At 36.5% G+C, this 24,050-nt stretch overlaps 2 protein-coding genes and 1 pseudogene across 3 annotated transcripts; 2 read left to right on the top strand and 1 right to left on the bottom strand.

Moving 5' to 3' along the window:
• LOC109235847 (craniofacial development protein 2-like) lies at positions 2,991-3,467 on the bottom strand. The gene has a single exon (XM_019402095.1). The coding sequence runs from the start codon at positions 3,465-3,467 to the stop codon at positions 2,991-2,993; it is 477 nt and encodes a 158-aa protein (XP_019257640.1).
• On the top strand, positions 7,587-11,920 carry LOC109235232 (bifunctional protein FolD 2-like). Of its 2 annotated transcripts, none has more exons than XM_019401267.1 (6): positions 7,587-7,807; positions 9,166-9,323; positions 9,561-9,744; positions 10,623-10,780; positions 10,943-11,155; positions 11,367-11,920. In XM_019401267.1, the coding sequence occupies exons 2-6, from the start codon at positions 9,210-9,212 to the stop codon at positions 11,595-11,597; spliced, it is 900 nt and encodes a 299-aa protein (XP_019256812.1). In that variant the 5' UTR covers positions 7,587-7,807; positions 9,166-9,209; the 3' UTR covers positions 11,598-11,920. The 2 variants fall into 2 exon arrangements, with proteins under 2 accessions (XP_019256812.1, XP_019256811.1); XM_019401266.1 differs by having other exon boundaries at positions 9,169-9,323.
• Positions 11,956-13,844, top strand: LOC109235231 (annotated as a pseudogene).

Genomic DNA, 24,050 nt, shown 5'->3' on the forward strand with positions numbered 1-24,050 from the left:
CATAATTTAGTTATAATTAGTAGTTGTTAAATTGTAGTTGATAATCATAAAAACCCAAAAATGATAGAAGATCAATTAGAAGCAAACACGCATTTCTAGGCTAAGCAAATATCCGACTCCCTTTCTAGCTCCCTGTGGAAATTGACCCCGACACCACTATTGGGTAAAAGTATTAGCGCCCACTCTTCCTAAGGTTGAGTCCGCTGCGCGATAATCAACATGCCAGAGTTCAGAGAAATCTCATGGATCTCAAGGCAGTACACATGCCAGAGGGGTAGAACCTAATACTCTAGGAGTAATGTGGGAGTGTATAATGACTTTGAAAGAGTTTGGTAGACAGAGAAAAAAGTCTTAGTAGCAGAAAGAACTTTTATGAAAGTCAGAACAGAGTTAAGAGTAGGAATAGTTTAAGAAGACATTTTAAAATAGTCAGATAGCAGGTTAGAGAACATACAGCTTCAGAACAAATCTCACATAAGGGAAAGAGGTAGGGGGAACACCTAGCATACACCTCAGTGATGGAAATCAAATACATAGGTGGTAGTTACAAAGTTAAGTTGAGAACACATAGGTTTAAGACACAAACAGAATTACATTAGAACAAACTGTACCAGACAAACATTTCATGAAAGCATTTAAGATTTTAGAACAAGTAGGGTTTGGTCATACTAAACAGTATAGAATCATAAGCTTAAAACATGCTTTGTGATACAGTAATCTAGGCATACTGATTGCATCTAAGTAGAATAACTCATAAAACTAGGAATCAAGATTGATAAACTGTAGGAACAAAGTAAGCACATAGCTTGGAATGTGAATTTAATCAGAACATACCAGTTAAGGAGAGTATGCAGAATACAGAGTAAAGATAATGCCAGTAGTCAGCCTTGACTTACAACCGGCTGAACTAGTAGGAATTGTAAGGAACAGAAGAGAGTAGAGGGTTTTTTGAAAGTATAATAATGTAGATGAACTAGAGTTCCTTTTTTTCCTCTTTGAACTTGAAAGAAGAGAAGGTTTATATAGGAATAAAAACTTAACAAAACAAGGTAATAAATCAATTAAGTAGTAAATCAGGGAAGTCGCCCATAAATCAGCAAGATCTTCCCTTAATCAAGGGACAGTTCAATCAACGGTAAACTTGCCAGGTATTTAAGAAAAAGAATAAAGTAAAGCTTTAGGCATAGCATAGGTAATTAAGGGTAGATGCATAAAGTTCTAATTAAGGAAACAATCAGTAAGAATCAAGTAATAATGCAGACAAGGTAAAAGAAAATTAATTAAGGCAAGCAAATCAATCAAATCGAGTAGAAAGGTAAGAATCGAAAGTTTAAGGGAAAGTGTTCAAATCAACGCAAGAAATAAGGAATTCAGAATATTAAATGGCTCAATCAAAGAGAAAGTCATGAAAAGAGTCAGCATGTTTAGCATATAAATAGGGTAAAACATAGATACTCAGGAGTCGACATATAACTCTAGCAAAACAAAAGTTAAACAATACTGATTCAATGAGAAAGATACAGGTCTTGATGTGAACAGTCAAGATGAACACAAGCACATAGAATCGGTGAAAGTTTAGACTAGGAAACTCAGTAGAAGCATATTAAGGCAAGACAGTTACGAGAAATCATAAGAAATCAAAGCGAGAACCAGTCAGACATGCTAATACTTAGAAACCAAATGAAGAACCCTAAAAATTAGGGCTTTCAACATAGGCGAGTTAAGGTTGTAGTAGCCTCATAGAATCGTTCAAAATATGTGAGAAACAGAAGTTTAAACACAAAAAATCATCCAACAAAGTTTAAAAAGAAATTCCGAAAACCCTAATTTTTAGAAAAAGATGAAAAACACTTGAAATCATATGATTATTGTAAAGAATCTCAAGGCTATTGTAAAACACACAAGAAACAAACTCAAATCGTCCTAGATCTGTTTAGAAACGAAATTAGGGTTTCGAAGAGAACCATACAGAGATGAAGAAACATGTCTAGAAACCCATAGATCATAGCAAATATAGAACGATTTCACTCGAAATCACACTGCAATGGCCAGGAACAGGCAGGAGATGAACCCTAGATGCAAGTCAGCATGGCCCTGGTCCCTTGAGGGCCTTAGAGATGGCAAGAATGACATGAGAGAGGCAATTGGAGGCATGAGAGATGATGAGAGTTCACCGGAGATGGCCATAGATGGGGGGGGGGGAGAGTCGGCATTTGGAGATTAGGGCTTAGGTTGAGAGTGTTTGAGAGCAGAGAGGATTTTAGGGCGGTGGTATAAGGTGGGAAATGAATTAGGTTTTTGGGGTATAGGGTAGTTTAATTAAGGGAAGGAGGAATGATCGCCGTTGATCTTTGTGATCAACGGCCGGGATTAAAGGGTGAGGGGACTGGATCGGGCATTTGGGGTGTGGGTCGGGTATTTCTAATTAGAAATTGGGCTAGGTATTGGGATTGGATTGGGTTGAAATTAGGCTGAAATTGAAATAAAATAGGCTAAGTTTTAAATAGCCACTTTGAGTACTATATAATTTATTAAAATAATAAAATGATTTTCTAAAAATATTTCGTGTGCTAAAAATGATTAAAAATAGTTGTTTAACATTTTGAAAATATAAAAGACCCTTTTATGCATTAATAACATAATTATGCATTAATAAGGCTAGTATTGCAAATATATGCAAATTGGCTTTAAAACGTAAATGCAATTATATAAAATGTACTAAAAATATTTAAGCAATTTTTGTCATAAATATAGAATTTAGATGGCTAAATTACCACAACAATAATTTGAAGGATAATTATTGAAAATTTTATAAGTAAAAAAGGAAGAAATAAATCAATTTAAAGCCTTTATAAATTATAGAAAAATTATAAAAAAGCTTATGCATGCTTATATATGCATATATGCTATTTTGGAAGTATATACGTGTATTAAAAACATATAGAAAAAAATTTGGGTATCAACACCCCTCCAACTCCTGCGCATTATTCTTAGACAAAGCTCCCCACCCGATCCTCGACTGGCCCCGTACAAACCTCTTCTTCCTCTTCATCAACTTGCAATCCTCGCACAACCCCCCTATCACACCTCCCGAGGAGGAGATAGTCAATTTGAGTCTTAGCCACCATACTCCGGAAAGTAACCAAGTGTTCCTCCATCTTCAGAAAACTAGAGTTCACGATCACCAACTCAAAAGCTCTAGTGAAATCCAACAATGAGGTACCGCCCCCGTTCCTATCACCAAAGCCGAAGCCACCGTGTACCTCACCATAGCCACCAGCAGACGACCCAAAATGACCATTTAAATCTCCTCCTATGAATAGCTTCTCCATAGGCGGAATACCCCGTACCACCTCATCCAGCGCCTCCCAGAAGCGCCTTTTAACCTCCTCGTCCAAGCCTGTTTGTGGCGCGTAAGCGCTAATGACATTCAGAGTGCTCCCTCCAACTATTACCCTTATCTCCATCAATCTATCATCCACCCATCTAACCTCTACCACCGACTCCCTAAGCTCCCTATCCACCAAAATGCCCACTCCGTTCTTGCCCTTCACGACTCCGGAGAACCACAATTTATACCCGTCTACATTCCTCGCCTTCGATCCTACCCACCTAGTCTCCGCACACACGCTATATTGACCCTTCTCTTCTGGAGAATCTTCGCCAGCTCTATAGACTTACCCGTCAACGTCCCTATATTCCATGATCCAATTCTCAACCTACAGGCTACCTTGTTCCCTTTACACCCTTTGGGCCCCGACTCGCCCCCTGACCCTTGCCCTACCCCCCTCCCCACCACCCGACCTCCCCGAGGACATGACTCTACTCTGCCATTACAAACCACAGTCTCTATACCTACGAAGGTCTAAAAATGAAAAAGGAGAAAAAAAATACCACACAGAACAACAAAGAGAGCAAATAGTAACTACAAGCCCAATAGACTGACTAGACTAGTACGAAATACTACGGCAACAAAGTAATTAACACAGGGGATAGAGAAACAAGAGGCGGGAGGTACCAATTCCCACAAATAGAACCTGGAATTCTCGACTTGGTATACTCCCGATGTTGCGGAACCCGGTGTATAGCTACAACTCTACTGTTTGTGCGCGTGCACCTCCCAAAAGTGATACCTGCAAAACACGCAAACACCCACGGAACCAAGAGAAAGGGGGGAGAAGAAAAAAACCCCAGAAATGAAAACCAATATCTTCTTCAAATTACCCTTAAAAGCCAAAAATCCCTTTTATATCTTTTGAGATCACTTTTAAAAGTCAAAAATCCCTTTTATATCTTTTGAGATCATTTTTAAAAGAAGAGAAAAAAACACCCCGAAATGAAAACCAGTATAATTTTGAAAAATAATCCTTAAAAGCAGAGAAAAATACCAAGAAAGAAAAACAATAATCCTTGACACTCTAAATTACAACAATGGTTGTTTAATATGAAAGAGACCGACGACGAGATTTCATTTATACACGATAAAAAAATGCAAGTTCTATGAATATCTATTGAAGGCAGTTTCTCTGGTTCTACTTAGTGCAAGCTGTAATACAAAAATCAAACTCCTACAAAAAGACGAAAAATCATGAATAGCAAATGGGTTTTCACAATTTTTACGCACCTTGGCTACTGATTTTGAGAAGGAAATTTTCTGATCGGGATCTAAACTGGTGGAAATATGTCTAGCGTCTTCAGTTTGTAGATTATAGGAAGAATACACGAAAAAAATACAGATAAAATATGTCTATCGTCTTCCGTTTGTAGATTCTAGGGTTCTGATTGCTGGCGGCGTTTGATTAGACAAGATTCAACTGTAAGAGAGGAAGAATCGAAGAATGGAGTTGAGAGGAAAGTTACAGAAAAAAATAACTTTCTTCACTTATTGGAGGATTTTTTTACAACATTTAACTTTGAACATATTATTAATCTCGGTTGCTCAAAAGTTTCATTTCAATGCTCTCTAATTTACTAATATTATTAATAATTATATGTATTTTTTACTCGCCAACCAAATATTTAGAATTATTTTTTATAAAATATTTTCTAGGAATACACATTTTTCATGGAAAATGACTTCCACATACTAAGCACACAATAAATAAAATTTAGAGCCAGTTTGGCCAAGCTTCTAGGAGGCCAAAAGTACTTTTTCCCCCAAAAAAGTACTTTTTAAAAAATTTGAGTTGTTTGGCCAATACAGAAAAGTACTTTTTGCCAGCATCAGAAGCAGTTTTTCTGCTTTTGGGAAGAAGCAGAAAACTAGCTTCTTCCAAGAAGCAGAAGCAGAAGCAGAAGCAGAAGTAGAAAATTAATTTTTTCAAGACAAAACTATCCTCACCATAAANGATGTTGCTTAACCTAGTTTTATGATTGCAGAGGCTTGGATTACATATTTGTCTGCAAATGATATGAAATAATCTTTTTAAAAAAGTAAACCTTCAACTATAATCAATGCTTTTTAATACTTGTGGTTTCATTGCAATTGCAATTATGTATGGCTATTGTAGCCATCAATTCTTATGATAGCTTGTAAAATTCTTTCTGCATCTTATAATATTGTTTTTTGTTTCTGAATACACCTCTTTACTTGGGATTTATGCAATCTGACCTCTACAACATAATGTTATTTTCTTGATCCCATTGGTTCAACTGCTGTTTAGGTCTAAAGTTTTCAGTTTTTCCCCATAATCTATAGAACAACTTTATTATTTTAATATCTTGTGAATTGCTAGCTATAAAAAGAAGGCTAAATTATCTAAAGCTTGTGAAATAAAGAAGCCATATTACAAGTTAACTTTGCGGCTAGATTAATTTTTTTTTAAAAAAAGACAAGCTTTCAATTCAATAATAAAATCACTTTGCCTACTCACATGCGGTGAAAAGAGGAAACAGACAATTATAGCACATAAAAGTATGGCCAATTAGTAATTGCCAAAACATAAACATGTAAAAAATTTGGCCTATGTAGTAAAAAATCAGATTTAAGTCTAGCTTACTAAAAAAAAAGAAATTTCATTAAAAAAAAAAAATGCGGATGCGGGGCGGGGCGGGAGAACGCGAGTAAAGTGTGAGGCGGGTGAATACGGATTTAAATCCTATGCGGGACGGGACGGAGCGGGTTTAAATTTTGCGGGTTCAGACAGAACCCGTCCCGCACCCGCACCGCCTGCCATTCCTAGAGAGTGATAATCCTGCGGTAAGGGGCTTCATTTGAAGCCTTGGAACTCAGCGATTCGATTTTTGCTCGTAGCATGTTTTTACCTTTTGTAGTCATTTTTAAGAAAAAAGAAATAAAACAAACAAAGACAAGGCTGACACGTGGATTGCTGGGTTAGATTCTACTAGTAGTACATATTTAATCTCATCCTGCTAAGGAGCGCACGTGATCCCCTTTAAAGCATGTATGTTGTATTTAGACCATCTCCAATGCTACTCTATTTCTTGCACTAAATTTAAATTTAGTGCAAGAAATGGTATTTTTTTGCTCTAATGCAACACTATTTCTTGCACTATTATAGAGCATGAATAGTGTTGCATCAAATTTGGTGCAACACTATTCATCACTCTATATTTGATTTATTAATATTTTATTCAATCTTTTTATTTTTGTAATTTTAATTTATCATATATTGAGTATATAATTAATTTTTATATTAAGATCTTTATAATTTTAATTTTATATCCTATTTTTTGATATATTAATTTTTGTATATATTATATTTATATAAAATTATAAGTTAATTTTGTTATTGTTATAATTGTATAAAAAGAAATACAACCATTATTTAAAAATAACAATACATAAAATAAAAATACATTATAATTAAAGTACATAAAAGGAGGATACATTAAAATTGAAATTACATTAAAAACATAAAACATAAGTTTAGTAATCCCCTATGTCATTTCCAGGTGCACCATAATTACCAAAATACCGAGTGAACGGGGTAGAAGATTGTTGTGGTTGTGGTTGTTCAAATTGTTGACTTCTTTTATCGATTATTCGTTTTTGTTCTTGTCGCAAAAATTCACGAAGATTTGGATCTTCAATGGAATTCAAGTTCGTCAATAAAATTTTATTTCTTCTTTGTATTCTTTCTGTCTCGAAGCTTCATTTAAGGATAAAGATGCGCATTTCGCACTTCGTAATGCATTAATCGAGCATTTATGGGAGAATAGAGGCGAAAATTAACTATTTATGTGGTACTTAAATTAAATTTGACTATGATGTAATATTTATTTAATTATCTTTTATCAATGATTTCACTTTTAGTTAATTTATTCTTTAAAATAATTTTGTAATAAATATGATTATATAAGTGGTGAATGTGAATTATATATAATGAATATGGAAAAAAGAAAAAAGATAGTATTAGTTTGAAGGAAATAAAAAATGAAAAGTAAATAAAAGATAATAATATAATATAAAAGAGAGAGAAGATTTGGTGTAAAAAATAGTGTAATGGTTGAAATAAATTTAGTATTACATCATTTTAGTGTGAAATTTGGCGCAAGAAATGGTGCTAGCCTCGGAGATGGCTTGCGTTTTACTTTCAAATTATCTAGTTCTCAAAATTTCATTTTTTTCACATTGGGTACCCAAAAATCTCAAATTTCTACGGTTCGCTTCTGTCAGCTCCTACCCCCGATTGTCTTTTATCCTCTCCGACTCACCTACCCGCGATTGTCAGCTCCTCTTCCTGCAAAAAGAATATTTTATCTAAAAAGGGTGCCAATTTTTCCAATTTTTCTTACAGATCCGACGACCCAATTTCTATGCTACAATTTCAAGATTTTCTTTGCTGTAAGTATTTCAGAATGTTGTTACTAAAATTAAGCTGTATGCTATGCGAATCACATTTATTGAAGGTATCAATCAATCAATCAAATTGGGATTGGCTATACGAATCCTCCATATCTATTTTGCTCTGTGGGGATATATGTATTAAATGGTATTGTGAAATTGACAATCTGCTACTGAATTAAAATTGTATGTACTGAGATTTAGGATGAAATTGCATATACGGAGCCGAATTATTTGCTGCTTCCTGAAGGAAAACTGAATTTTTATCTGAAATTAAGTGGGTTTGATTGACTATTCTTTTCAGCATTATATAGTGTGATTATAACAGTAATTATTTCCAAGTATTGGAATGAAAAGGGCAAGAGAGCAGCAAAATGGATATAGAGGGTCATATGGTTTGTTGATCCCAACTAGTTTGGGATTGAGACGTAGTTGATTATTTACTGGTTGAAGGTGCTAAACTTAAGCATGTAACCCAAAGCTGGCTAAATAATTGAGAAAAGCTTTGAGATATTTCGAGCTATCAATGCTAGAGGAAGTCACTTTGAATTGGGGTTATCTCCAATTAGTTTATATGAAAAATTCAAATAAGGAGGCTACAAAAGTTTTTTCCTCCCAATTGAGGACCTTTAAGTTTACTTTAAAAACCTCAATGGCTTCTGTAGCAGAACCAACTACCAGCATTGTTATATGAACACTTTACTACTTGAAAATGGACCTTAATTGTTGAATTTTCTAATTCACCTACAGTTATAGAGCACTGTGGTGCAAGGTTTGCTTTTCTTAAAATTGTGCCTGTCATAATAAGTTGTGCTTATCTGCACCTTGCATCTCTACGAGCTACCGCTATACTGAGGTAATGAAAGTTTCAATGTTAAATTTGGCTGAACAAGATTATATTCATGTCCAAATCAAAACCGAACTTAATCATCTTTAATTAGGCTTCAAAATTGAAAAGACCTGTTATTCAACATTAAGCTTGCAAACAAACAGTCAATCAAATCTGTTAGTTTTTCCACTCCTTTTAAAGCTCCATCTCTAAATGATTTTTTCTTCCTAATGGAACTTTAGGAAAAGTAGTGCACTTGTTCCTCTGAAGTAGGGAAAGAATGCACTCATCAGTCCACAAATACACTTTAGCCAGACATATATTAGCCTTCTGAAAGCCACACTCTTGTTAGGCACCACGCTAATCACAATATACTTTGAAATATCACTATAGCTGAAGTAAATCGATAGCTGCTTAATATGTTTTGGATTGGTACTGAATTATGTAGTAGAATATTGACTTTGAATATGCCTACTCTTACCCTAGTCCAACCCTTTGGTTTAACATATCTTTTCTGCTATGAAACTAGCAGTCCTGAAATTATAGGGAAGTTATCTCTCGTTTGAAGAAACAATGGCATCGCCGTCAGATCACAAGGCTACCATCATTGATGGTAAAGCAATTGCTCAAACTATTCGTTCTGAGATTGCTTCTGAAGTCCGACTCCTTTCAGAAAAGTATGGCAAGGTTAGTTCCCTGACATGTGTATCTGCATGCTTAAGCGAATGCATGTACGCAGATTTTCCTATTAATCTGGTAATTATATCGTGGATTATGAAGATAATTCACAGACTACGTGCATGCTTTAATGTGTATATGATGTATTTGAATTTTGAAGCTGGTGAAGCAATGTTCTTAATCAGAAATTGTATTTTTTCATGGCTCATGCGGAATTCAAGTATCCAAGTTTATTGTTATTTTCAGGTCCCTGGGTTGGCAGTAGTCATTGTAGGAAATAGGAAGGATTCTCAAAGTTATGTGAATATGAAGAGAAAATCTTGTGCTGAGCTTGGCATTCAATCTTTTGACATAGATCTCCCAGAGGACGTAGCTGAAGATGAATTGATTAGCAAGGTCCACGAGCTGAATGCTAATCCTGATGTACATGGTTAGTCATTGGCGATAGTAGGAAGTTAATCTTTCTGGCCTTTTGCTTTCTTATACTTATGTTGTTTGAGTGGGGGAAATTTAGCCTTGTTTGTCTGTACTTGGTTTGCACATATTGCAGATGTTAATTTGTCATCCATGCTCCTACTTTTATTTTTGTACACAACCAGGTTATTTTTAGCCAACATTGTCCATGCCTGGGTAGTTAGTCAAGAAGAAAATCTTAAGGTCCTAGCTATTGTTGGCTCAATGCAAAATATTCTGAATGAAATTGCTCTGTTGGACAAACTCAATTGTGTTAATTGTTGGCAACATAGTTGCATCTATAGTGACCAGCCATTTATGCAACCTGCATATTGCTTTATGACGTTGGTACTAAGCGGGTACTGCATAATCAGTTAGTATATTAAGTGTATTTGACATATTGTGAAATCCTCAGATCAGATCGCATATCTAATATGCTGTGTCTGAAAGGTACCACCTATCTAATATCTCATTCCTACACTTTGACTTCTGTAGTTCTGACTTCAACTTGGCTAGAGCTTACCTGCTAGACACTCCTATACATATAGGTGTCTGCTGCTGCTGCTGCTACTCTATTTACACCGCTTCTTACCATGACTTTTTTAAAGTAGGTTTCACCTTGTAGAATCTCTTATATTCTCACTCAGCAGGTGGGGTTTTTGCGAGTTTTTCCTGACTGCCGCTGAGATGTTTCTTATCTTCTCTTTTTCTCTTTTTCCTTGAGTTAGCATTTCCACTCTTGGTTTATTGGTAATGCTCCACAAGTATATTGTTGAGAAGCAAATGTGTGGGGTAGAATATCAATGATGCATAACAAAGACAAGTGAACTAAAGGCACTCTGTGCATTGCTACAGGTATACTGGTACAGCTTCCGTTACCAAAACATATTAATGAAGAGAGAGTTCTAGGTGAAATCAGTCTGGAAAAGGATGTAGATGGCTTTCATCCTCTGAATATTGGCAAGCTTGCAATGAAAGACAGACAACCTCTGTTCCTCCCTTGCACGCCCAAGGTAATTCTGAGGACAACTAATATTTTTATTATGGAAGATCGAAACATCCAGTTCTCTAATTCTCCTGCCTTATTTAAGAATAAATGTTCAAATCTATACTATCTATATACAACCATCTGTTGTTGTCTTCTAAAAGCACCCTATCTGGTCTCTGCTAAACAGGGATGCATCGAGCTTTTACATCGGAGTGGGATTAGCATAAAGGGGAAGAATGCAGTTGTGGTTGGTCGAAGTAACATTGTTGGATTACCAGTGTCTCTGCTCCTTCTGAAGGAAAATGCCACTGTTACTATAGTTCACTCGCGCACCAAGGAACCAGAAAAAATCGTTCGTGAAGCAGACATTATTATTGCTGCTGCGGGGCAAGCTATGATGGTAACAAGAAGCATTCATTTCTCCCTTCTCACCCTCCTTTTTGTAATCATTTTGCTTCTATTAATTAATTCTTTGTTTACTATTCCCTTGCAATAGAGCTTTCTCAATGAAATATAACCCTGCTTATGGCAGTAATAAAACCATTCAGCAAGTGCTGATTTTTATTCCATAGATGACTGGCCTCTGAACCAAGTCGCTCCTTATTTTTCAGATCAAAGGCAGCTGGATCAAACCTGGTGCTGCAGTGATTGACGTAGGGACAAATGCTGTTGATGATCCTACTAGGAAGTCAGGATATAGGCTTGTTGGAGATGTCGATTTTCAGGAAGCATGTAATGTAGCTGGATGGATAACTCCAGTTCCGGGAGGTGTAGGACCGATGACTGTTGCAATGCTTCTCAAGAATACCTTGGATGGAGCTAAACGAGTTATTGAGAAGTAAACACTTTCTTTAGCTCTTTACACCTACAATAAGATGTCAAGGCTGCTAAGCTGCTGATATTTTCTTATATTTAAAGAAAACCATACATTTAGAGGTGGAACTTTCAATCGAGAAATAGCAATGAGACTGTTCCTGTTATGTGGATTTCATGTTGGGAATTCAAAGAGCTTCGCGAAATCTAAAGTTTTCACTAGGACTGTCGAAGTTAAGACACTTTATTGCTACGCTAGCCTAAGGTCTTGAACTACAAGATTTTAGCATTTCTTTTTGCAATGTCACTTTGAAAATGCACTACATCTAACAAAAAAAGGATCCTTCTTCTATTGCCAACTTCAAAGCCAAAATGTTTTATAATAATTCTTTTTCTTTCGTTATTCTTTTCCACAAACTTATCGGATATGAACTCGTAATAATAATACAATTGTCCTTTGAAACCAACCATCCTCATGACATATATGTAGTCTAGTGCTATTTCTTTTCTCGATACAGCTTCATCTTCATGAGCAAACTTCTATATATATATATATCTATATATTGGGAATGTATTTAACGTTTCATTAGAGTCTAGAAAGCTATTCTTGTTTTGTTTTAGGATTTTGGTGTGTGTCTCTGGCTCTCTATTAGTATTACATTTTATCTATTAGTAGGATGACGTTTCTTTTTCCAATTAGCGAAGGGAAGCTTTGCATCAATAATAAAATTGTTTTCGTGTGACTTATAAGTTACGGATTCGAGTTGTGGAATCAGTCACTTTGGATGTGACCCTTTCCTGAATCCTACGTGAATGCAGGAATTTCGCTACCGAGCTGCCCTTCTCTGTTTTTTCAATTTTTAGGTTTGTATCATGTAATTCACAAGAAAATGGGAGCTAGTATTGGGGATGTGGGGTACAATAATTGTCATTAGGTAGCTGAAGTGTTAAGACAATAATTCTCAAAAACACTCCTTTTTTAATCTTCTTCTACCTTAGTCTTCAGTTCATTTGTTAGAATTAGTCCATCAATCTGAATTTCCAAGAAGTAGAGATCATTGACCGCAGAAATAATTTCAACTCCATCTCAGAAAAATCTAATCCTTTCAAGTTTTATGCTTTATATCACAATTCCACTCTCTAAAAAAGAAATTCCTTCTCCTGCTCCTACCTTGTGTTTCAAGTTCATTTATCAATTAAGTTCTTCAATCTGAATTTCAAAAAGGAGACGAAAAATCCGATTTTTTTCAACTTTTACACTCTCTATCTCCAACCCCATCTGTTAAAAAGACTCATTTTTTCAGTTCAATTGTCAATTGGTCCAAAATCTTGTAATTTAGAATATTCTTGAAGGTTTAGTGAAATGAGGGAAGAAGATTCTAATTGATTTGCGAAGTGGGAAGAAGAACTTCCTTCTCCTGAGGAGCTAATGCCTTTATCCCAAACCCTAATCACTCCTGATTTAGCATTAGCTTTTGATATTAAAAACCCCAATAGTCCGCTTCCCCAAACCCACCACCAACAACACCAGCAGAGTACTCTACCAGTAGGAGTTCATACACCTTCATCTCACCCTAACTCATCAGCCGAGTTTGACTCGGCCGAGTTGGGTGGCACTGCAGGTTCAGGGGGCGTTGATGAACCTGCCCGCACCTAAAAAGGCCTAGGCTTGTGTGGACCCCACAGCTCCACAAGAGGTTTGTGGATGCAGCTGCTCATTTGGGGATCAAGAATGCTGTCCCCAAAACTGTACTGCAGTTGATGAGTGTAGATGGCTTAACTCGTGAGAATGTGGCTAGTCATTTGCAGAAGTATAGGCTATATTTGAAACGTATGCAGGGACTTTCTAATGGTGGCAGTGGCAATGGTAATGGCAGTATACCGGGTTTATCCGGGGGAGGGATGGTGGATACAGCAACAGATCAACTGTTTGCTAGTTCGCCAGTGCCTCCACATTTTTTGCATCCGGGGAGGGGTAATTCTGACCAGTATATGCCGTTCGTGCCAGTGGCAGCAATGCAGCATCATCATCAGATGGCTGCAGTTGTTGGACACCCTCCACAGCTTCAGCAACAGTATAGGCATTTCGGTCGCCACCAAACGGGCAGTTTGAGGTTCCATTCTTGTCGCGGCAGTCGCAGCAGCAGGTTCAAAGAATGGGAACATCAGTGCATAGTAGTAGGCCTATGGTGCCATCTTATGTTGAGGATGTGGAATCAGCTACAGCTGCTAATGGGAGAAAGGTTCTTACTTTGTTTCCAACTGGGGATGATTAATATTCAGGGTAACTGTTGATTTGTCATTATGCAATTATCCTGTTAATTTGGCTTATGGATATATCTGGAAACTGTCTTCTGTATAATACCTGAGTCTTTGATTTAGAACCTTTTATTGGATAAGTGGTGTTTCAGTTTTTAGTATCTTTTTGTATTGGTCCTTACAAGACTATGAATCCACTTTCCAGCCTATTACTGTCTTCAGGTCAAAGTCAGCTGTGTTTTTATGAATTTGGTGCATAGTGTCAGTGCTGAAATTGTTCACTTAGACGAACTTCTACAGGTGTAATTATGTTGTGGTTAGCACTGTGTTTCTCTTGTCAGCCTCCATGTTGCTGTCTAATTTAACCCCTGTCGGCTACTAGTGATGAATAATGAAGGAAATGTCAATTTGGGAGCATTAATGTCATAATGGACCTCGGAGTCAATGGTAACAACATTCTCTAAGTATATTGATCAATGTAGTTCTCTAAAAAAGCTGCTCTACTCCGTGGTTGCATAAGAGCTCGACTTTCCTCAGTTCTGTATTTCTTATTGAGGTAAGCTGTTGTCTGTGAAGACATGATGGCAGCAGTCGCATATAAAGCAAGATTGTTCAGATGAATATGAAATATCAAATAGCTGTTGGTAACAGGCTAACAGCATTGGACAGCATGATACAGCTATCTTGGGCTATTTTCCCTAATCTTCTGATAAGAATTTATTTCTGCTGTCTCGTGGTTTAGTGTCATGTAGAGGTGAGTCCTGCTTGTTGTAAATTGAGTGATCTCATAGCGGACTTAAACACTTTGTTGAAAATCTCTATGGAGAGTAATCATTCTGGTGCTAATGTTACTCCATTGTTTATGCTCGAGACCAGAATTGATAATTCGTAGCTGCTCGCAGCTGCCTTTTCTTTTAACTTTGATTACTCCTTTCCGATGCTTATTGCTTTTTCCTATTAGTGCTTGGCGGAACAGTAGTTGCCACATAAAATAACTGGAGACATAGTATGTCTACTTCACTCCATGTTGCTTTCTTTAGCTAATTATGAGAAAAAGCACGAGGTAGATCTCCACTTCAAGATATGAAAGCTGTTTATTTTTGTAAGCGTTCTGAATCTAGTCACTTAAAATGCGATTACGTGAACTACTTAAGAGTATCTTCTGAGCTTGTATGTTGTTACAAGGTAGGTGGAAGTTGTATCATATTTCTGCCACCAAATTAAGATCGTAGATACAAATTTTATGTACTAGAAGATCATTTCTCAAGGGTAGTTTGGCCATGTTTTATTCTGTTTGTTTGGATAGAATGGATATTCCTGTTGCAGACCCCAAAAGAATGAGGCCACCTGTTTTTGGAACCTGTGTCCTCAATTCTCTGGCTTGCCATAGTTGTTTAACTACTTCTAGTGCATGAGCCTTGTGAACTCTTCAACTTTAAAGGTCGAACCCGTCAAGTTACAATCTTGGATTCGCCTGTTTATCTTCCATTTTGTTTGTAAACTTAGAATGCAGCTTCTATTCCTTTTGACAAGCCTGATCAACACTGATTTATCTTTAGAATGATGTCTGGAGTTGTTCTTATCCCATGGAAATTGATTTCTATACATTTGTCGATGTTGAATTTCAGTTATGTATATTTCGCTTGGATCATGAAAGCTTGTAGTAGCAATTAGGAAAATAGTAGGATCAGTTACTTCTATTCCTAATAGGTCGGGTTGGTTCGGATTTTACAATTACAAAACCAAATCAATTGTGTTAGGTTATTAAATCTGAAGATCAAACCAAACCAATAAAACTCGGGTTTTTCAATCTCGGATTTTCTCGGGTTTTCGGGTTATTCGGGTTTTTTTCGGTAAAATCTTCGTAGAACAAAACATTTAACTTGGTAAAAATAGCATGGGCTAGCCAGTTTTCGGACTAGTCATTCAAAAATAGCCAGCATTTGCAAAGTCATTGAAAAATAGCAACTATTTTACTGCAACACGGAAAGTTCCAGCATAATATACCGGAGATCCAGTATAATATATCGGAGTTCCAGTATAATATATCGGTCCAGCATAATATGCTGAAAGTTCATACACTGGAGTTCCAATATACTTATGTCACGATCCGGATTTCCCACCCTCGGGAGTCGTGATGGCGCCTACTCGTGGTAGCTAGGCAAGCCAAGAACCTTTGCAAACATTAACCTATCTCGTTTTATACATGATTTACAATTAAATTATCAATGAATAAGCAGTTTAAAGACAGCGGAAAGTAAAATTTAGCGGAAGTCTGAACTAAATATAGAAACAGCGTCTAGAAAGCCAATACAAGTCTCTACCCAGCACCTGGTGTCACAATAATACACGGACTGTCTAGGATTACTACAAATAAGAGTTTGAAATAAAGGACATAGTCTGTTTCGAATACAAGTGTCAACAGAACATGAAAACTGAAAGAAGAGACGCCGGGCCTGCGGACGCCAGCAAGGCTACCTCGGAGTCTCGTGGACTGATGGTCGGCTCCCTGACTACTGCTGCGCATCGAAAGCTGCTCCGACACCTGGATCTGTGCAAAAGAGCACAGAGTGTAGCATCAACACAACCGACCCCATGTGCTGGTAAGTGCCTAGCCGAACCCCGGCGAAGTAGTGACGAGGCTAGACCGGACTACCACATAAACCTGCAGTTATATATATATGTACATATACAGTGGGAAAATAACAAGAATAAACATTTTAAATGGGAGGGGAACATGCTTCGGGGATAGCAGATAATACAGAATTTCAAGAGAATAATAAGGAACATTAATAAATTAACTCTAACACGGATAAGAGAAATAAAAGCAGATTTCACTGTCAGTACACATCTCGTTGCAGGCGTGCAACCCGACCCCATTTCTCAATGTTTCCGTGGTAGGCGTACCACCCGCTCCCATTTCATCAAATCTCGTGGTAGACGTACCACCCGCTCCCATTTCATCATAACTCGTGGTAGGCGTACCACCCGCTCCCATTTCATCAATATCTTGTGGTAGGCGTACCACCCGCTCCCATTTCATCAAAAACTTGTGGTAGGCGTACCACCCGCTCCCATTTCATCAATAACTTGTGGTAGGCGTACCACCCGCGCCCATTTCAATCAATAACTTGTGGTAGGCGTACCACCCGCTCCCTTTCAATTCAACACAAAGTCACAATAAAATTCCGGCAAGGAAAACAAAAGCAATATAATAATAATTTCCTGGCAAGGGAACAACAATATCAAAATAACCATCCCGACAAGGGAGAATCAGCTATAACCAAATCCTAGCTCAACTCTTACTCAGCTCAATTAATACCAGTACTCAAGCGTAAATAAAGTCCACGAAAATGAACTAAATCTCTACTCAATATCAAGAGTCATCAATTTAAAGCATCCGCAGTATCATTTAAGAACACAACAACTATCAATTTAAGACTCACGGTCATGCTCGACACCAACGTATAGATACTCGTCACCATGCCTATACGTCGTACTTAACAAGAAGCAATTAGCAAATAAGACTCAACTCCTAATCCCTCAAGCTAGGGTAGACCAAACACTTACCTCAAACTTCCATGGCCAATTTAATCCTCAATTACCGCTTTCCCTCTCGAATTCAGCTCCAAATCAATTGTATCTATACAATAATGACTTCAATACATCAATAAATGCTAAACAATAAGAACCCAATGCTTAATTATAGCTCTTCCATCATTTTTCCCAAAAGTCAAAAATCGACCCCGGGCTCGCTTGGTCAAAACCCGAGGTTCGGACCAAAATCAAATCCCCCATTCACCCACGAGCCCAAATATATAATTTATTTTTAAATTCGACCCCAAAACGAGGTCTAAATCAAGAAAAATCAAAAAGCCCTAACTCTACCCAAATACCCAATTTTCTACCTTAAATCACATGTTTTAGACCTAGAATTTCAATAGATGTTTAAGGAAATGGAAGAAAATAAGCTAAGAATTACTAACCCAAGAGGTTTTGGTGAAGAATTGCTTCAATGGTCGCCCAAGAGCTTGGAGAAGAAAGGTTTTGGTGAAAACTTGGTGAAATCCCGTAATGATTCTGTTTTGGGGTTTTAAAAATAACTGGGTGAAATTACTCATCGCGTTCGCGACACGCTGGTCGCGTTCGCGATGAGTACACTTAACGGACCATCGCGATCGCGAGAAGAAGAACGCGAAGGCGGAGAGTAAAAAGGCTGTGGCCCTGAAATTGACCTACGCGAACGCGATGAAGGAATCCTGCAAAGCTACGCGAACGCGAATATATGCATGCGAACGCGAAGAGGAAAAGAAAGCTAAGCCCTCAGGGTCAAATAACCCTACGCGAACGCGAGGCAGGGATGCGTACGCGATGAAAGAAAAATCAAAGCTTTGCGAACGCGGAAGATGCGTTGCGAACGCGAAGAAGAAATGGGGTCTGCAACAGCTGAAGCAAAATCTGCTATTTTCATAAGTCCAAAACCACTCCGAAACACCTCCGAAACACTCCCGAGCCCTCGGGGCTCCTAACCAAACACATCACTAACTCAACATCATCCTACGAACTTAACCGTGCGATCAAATCGCCAAAATAACATAAAAAAACAATGAATCAAACCTCAAAATCAAGAGTTTTTCTTCAAACTTCATTAAGTTTCAAATTTAGAACTGTAAGCCCGAAACACGTCAAACGACGTCCGATTTCAACCAAACTTTACAGAAACATCTTAAATCACATATAAGACCTGTACCGGGCGCCGGAACCAAAATACGGGCCCCATACCAACACGTTCTAATCAATTTTTATTTCAATTTTCCTTAACAATTTCAGAAAAATAATTTCCTTTAAAAAATTCATTTCTCGGGCTCGGGACCTCGGAATTCGATTCCGGGCATACGCCCGAGTCCCATATTTTCCTACGGACCCTCCAGGACCGTCAAATCACGGGTCCGGATCCGTTTGCCCAAAATGTTGACTAAAGTCAAACTTATTCATTTTAACACCAAAATTTAGCATTTTTCACAGAATTTCATATTTATGTTTTCCGGCTACGCCCGGACTGCGCACGCAAATCGAGGGGACTCTAAATGAGGTTTTCAAGGCCTCGGAAGCACAGAATGGGTAAGAAAACAGGTGATGAGCCTTTGGGTCGTCACAACTTATGCTGGAACTCCAGTATAATATACTGGAATTCCAATATATAATGCTGGAGTATTTTCCGACTTTTAAACAGTATTTTCGTTTAGATTTATCTTTACATGAAAAGTGGCTAAATTTCGATTACTTTTGAAACTGTGGCTATTTTTGATTGCCCACTTGTAAATCTAGCTATTTTTGAATTTCTCCCTATAACTTGTGCTCAATATATTTCTTTAATCCTAGTAAGATACAACTATATAAAGTATTTTCTAAGAAAATAATATAAAATATGAGATGTGTCATAGAATTATCCTAAAATATTCAACAATAAAGACAATAAAATTATGTAATATAAATATTGCTAATTAAAACGGTAAAAATAGCACGGGCTAGCCAGTTTTCGGACTGGTCATTCAAAAATAGCCAGCGTTTGCAAAGTCATTGAAATATATAGCCACTATTTTGCCGCAACACGGAAAGTTCCAGCATAATATACTGGAGATCGGTGTACTTGTGTATGACTCCAACACGCGGAAAGTTCCAGTATAATATATTGGAGATTGGAGCACCGGTGCTTCAATCTCCAGTATATTATGTTGGACCGGTATATTATACTGGAACTCCAGTATAATATACTGGAGTATTTTTCCGGATTTTGAACAGTGTTTTTGTTCAAATTTATCTTTACATGTAAAGTAGCTAAATTTCGATTACTTTTGAAACTGTGGCTACTTTTATATGACCACTTGTAAATCTGGCTATTTTTGAATTTCTCCCATTAAAACGCCATAATAAAAATAAACATAATCTAAAAGTACTAAGTCATGCTAAATAAATAGACTAATAAGGGAGTATTAATTACATGACTAAACGCTAAAGAAAAAATAAAAATAGGTTATGCATTTTTATCTAAATTATTGCAAAATAAAAAATAGATATTCAATACATTCTCGTTCATAGTATTGAATTGAATGTCTTTTGTTAGCATTATTATTGATTTGATTTTGGTTTGGGCTTTTCTTAGCATTATTTATTGGAAATTTTACCTCCTATAGCAAAGCTTTACACCGTATTTATTATAAATAAAAACCCTTTTAATATATTATTTTCTATAGCTACATTTTATTTTTTATAGCAAAATATGTATTATGGTTACTTCCTACAATTAAGCCGTTAAACACTCTCTCTAATATTTTTCTCTCTCATTCTTTATATAAAACTACCTCCCTATTAAACCCTAGCGTATGTTCTTTTCAAACTGATTAAACTAATTTGCTTCATTCTCGGATGACAACTCTTGCTGATACGTTCCTGCCAGATTTGGACGAATTGTCCGATAATGTTCTTGACGAGGAGAATTTGGATGCTCCACCCGCGTTGTTTTGTGATCATTTTTCTATTAAATCTCCAGTGAGAAGAAATCCAAAGCGTGGAAGAGGTGAAAGGAAGTCTAATTCAAGACGACATCGCAAAGTTGGTTCTTGGAGTAGGGTAGGCAGTACTTTTTGATTTTCTTTGCCCCCTTGCGGCCGGTTGACAATTCCAACGGAAGAGTTATTCTTGTATTCAGATGTGTTTATATGTATTCGATAAGGCATACACTGGATTTTATTTTGTATTTGACTGTTGTATTTGGATGTATTTAAATGTATTTAAATGTATTTGAGTTCATACAACAACATTTTTAAATACATTGTTAGTTCTAACTGTATTCATCTCTATTTTCAAGCTAACTGTATCCATCTTTATTTAAAATAACAATACAAAGAAATACAGTAAAATACTCTCAATATAAATAGAAAATCAATGAATACAACCACTGAATGTATTTAGATTGTAGACAGTGACTTTTAGATGTATTTAGATTTTGTTAGAGAAACATATAGTATGAATACAACATTATACATGCTGTATTTTTTAAAATTCTACCATGAATACATTATACAATTAGCTAGAATACATATCCATACAGTTAGATACAACAAATTGGTGAAGAGGTTGTAAGTATATACCATGAAAAAAAGGATGAACTAAATCTCTGAATATTGCTATGTTTTTATGTGTTTTTCGTCTGAGAAATCTTTTCCTGAACTGGATTAATAATTTTGCGTGTTATAATTGAGTTTGTTGAGTTATATTAGGAGTCTATCATATTAATTGATTCACTTTCCGTTTTTAAACAGCTGGAGATGCCTATTTTTACGCTGTATTCATGAATACATCTCACGAATACATATGAATACAACGGATGATAGCTGGCATGCCCTGTTTTTTCGCCTAGTTTTGCTACTGTATTCGTGAATACAGTAGCTTGAATACATCGAATACACTCCAAAACAACTGAAAAGATAGCTATAGGAAGTAATTAAGTAAATGGTAGCTATAACAAGTTAATAGCCACTAAACAATAGTGGTTTCTGAAAATTTCTCTTATTTAATTTACTAACATTAATGGATATAATATTGGAGCATATAAAAGTTCTAAGTCCAACCTTGAAATAATACCTTAAAAGATAAAATTATGAATTTTTTTAAAATATTTATAAATTACATCACATTAAGTATATTTATATATTAAATATATCTAAAATTTCTATATATATAATGTCGAGTTGGTTTGGTTTAGGTTTGACTTTCTTTAGTTAAAACCAAACCAAACCAGTTATGGTCGGATTTTATTTCCAACACCAAACCAAACCATAGTCAGGTTTTTTTTCTCGGTTTGACTCGGATTATCGGGTTGGTGCGATTTATCGGTTTCCTTTGTACACCCCTAGCTCTGGCTATAGCTTATATATTGTTTACATTGGGATTAAGTGTTGAGTTTTGTTTAATACTCCCTAGTAATTTTGTTACTAAATCACATTTGTAATACGTTAACAACCCCCTCCCCCTCCCCCAACCCAAAAAAAAAAGTATAAAGAAAATCATTTCCAATAATTTTGCGTTTATGCTTCTAAACCTAAAATATACCTTATCAAAACCTAAACTATATGCCAAAGAGTTTGTGTCGAAGAAAAGAATTCAAACATAGCTGCATGAGAAAATTAAGTAAGAGATTATTAGACAAAATAAAAAGGAGAAAAGCTTAACCATTTTTTGCTAATCAAATGATGCATTAATTGAAGATGTGCGCCCCCCACCCAAAAAAAAAGAGGCAGGAGCTCAAATATTTATTGCGATTTGCGACACATATAGGTCTGATCCAGTAAGATCTGAGCTTGGTCATCGGTGTCATTCTGGCCATCCGAAACTGCATTAACATTTGGTTATAGTACAAAAGTTTTCTGAGTTGTGTACATTAGCAAGCCGTCCCTTATGGGTTGTTGAAGTCAGCCCCTTTGTAGGAAAACTTTTGCGACTATAAGCAAATTAACTGTTAGTGTAGCTTGGCAACCCGTCCCTTATGGGTTGTTAAAGCCAACTCCTTTGTAGGAAAACTTTCGTATCTATGATTTAGTCTGCTTTCTTGGAGTCTCTTGCTCTGTTCTTTGTACTGTGGTCATTGGTGTCACATGCTCTTTTGACTTTGCATATCCACATTTAGGAGACGACACTAACACATCATACTCTGCCCAGAGTTCCTTTAATTTGGTGAAATACACGACCACTAAATCTAATCCTTGTAGTTGTGATAATCGCGAAATTGCTCTGTGCAATTGGAACATGTGCACTCGATTCAACTTATCAAAAAGCTCCTTGAGGTCCTCCCGAACTGCATTAGCATATGATGCATATATTATCCTGCTAAGCAGATCCTTCGAAAGTAAGTTCATAATCTAGGAGTGGACAATTGCATTGCAAGTTTCCCATTCCTCATGAAGAGAATCCTTGAACGAGTGTTTAGCACACGTCCCTGTAGCAAACCCTAGCTTCCGCTTAGCCTTGAGGGCAAGTCACATCGATCTACTCCACAATCCATAGTTTTTGGAACCTTTGAGCTGAATTGGGATTAAAATCAAGCCAGGTGTATCTGAAGGTCGGAGAAAAAATGGATGAGTATGATCAATTTTCTCTGTCGCATTGAGCTTCACAATTGAAAAAAAAACTTCACTGAATCGAAGACAAGCACTTGAATTGAGTAAGAAATTAGTTGAGCAAGGCTAGGTATCCACATGAATCAATCTCCATAGCTCTGATACCATGTTAGAATTAGCCATAGATGTGCAATTGGAAGCATGCCGAAGACGACTAAATGCAGAAGACGATTGTTTGGGGAATTGCTCAACTGATATTAACAATTGTAAACAACTACATATATACAAAGTAGTTACTAGGAAACACTAAAATAATAATAAGCACCTCTAACTTCTAGTATTTACACGTTGACCCTAGCAACTAACTAACTAAAATCCAATAATATCCATAGCTGCATTTATTGTTTTCTCTTGCTTGTAAAACAATCACTTCCAGGAGTGAAAAGAATAAAGTAGGTGATGCACCAATAATATCGGAGAATGCAATTAACAAATATGTATCTCAAATGCAGCACACATAAGACTTGTTAGTGGCAGTTATTCTAGTGTTTTTGGGGTTAAACAGTTGACATGGAAGAACTTGTGGAAAATCATATTGACTGATATATGCATGCCAACCTTTCTATGTATTGACTAAGAAGTTAAATTTGATTGAGATGAAGTAGATTTATATAAATTTTGACTTTAGATGAGTGTATGCTATGTAGTAGGTGAATAGATGAGATTGATAATAGAAAATAGAAAATAGGTCATTCTAAGATTCCTTGTAGATTACTGTTTACGCCCAACTCTAATCCTAAAAAGGATAAGCGGTCGCTGCAAATATAATCCGGTCTAAAAGTCCGGAGTCGAATCCCACAGAAAACTAAGGCTTAGCTATATCTGTTTAATATCACTAAAAAGACAAGTTTGAACAATTTTCTAAATTATAAAGATTGAGATTTATATTTCTAACTAATTAACTAGCAAATACTAGAAAGTGATAAAATTATCAACTAACGAGACAAAGGGTTGGAGACTAAATTAAGGAGATCTAGAGTTATGATTTTCCCAATTGTCGGAATCATTACAGCTATGTTCCCTACAATTTCGCCGATGTATTCTCTA

The sequence above is a fragment of the Nicotiana attenuata genome, chromosome 12 (genome assembly GCF_001879085.1).
Source record: "Nicotiana attenuata strain UT chromosome 12, NIATTr2, whole genome shotgun sequence".
Classification (NCBI taxonomy): Eukaryota; Viridiplantae; Streptophyta; class Magnoliopsida; order Solanales; family Solanaceae; genus Nicotiana; species Nicotiana attenuata.

Excerpts from the sequence above, each read along its gene's own strand:
- LOC109235847 (XM_019402095.1), bottom strand. The coding sequence starts at position 3,467 with ATGGAGATAAGGGTAATAGTTGGAGGGAGCACTCTGAATGTCATTAGC.
- LOC109235232 (XM_019401267.1), top strand. The coding sequence starts at position 9,210 with ATGGCATCGCCGTCAGATCACAAGGCTACCATCATTGATGGTAAAGCA. Across the intron at positions 9,324-9,560 it reads TTTCAGAAAAGTATGGCAAG|GTCCCTGGGTTGGCAGTAGT; the intron begins GTTAGTTCCCTG and ends TGTTATTTTCAG. Across the intron at positions 9,745-10,622 it reads TGCTAATCCTGATGTACATG|GTATACTGGTACAGCTTCCG; the intron begins GTTAGTCATTGG and ends GCATTGCTACAG.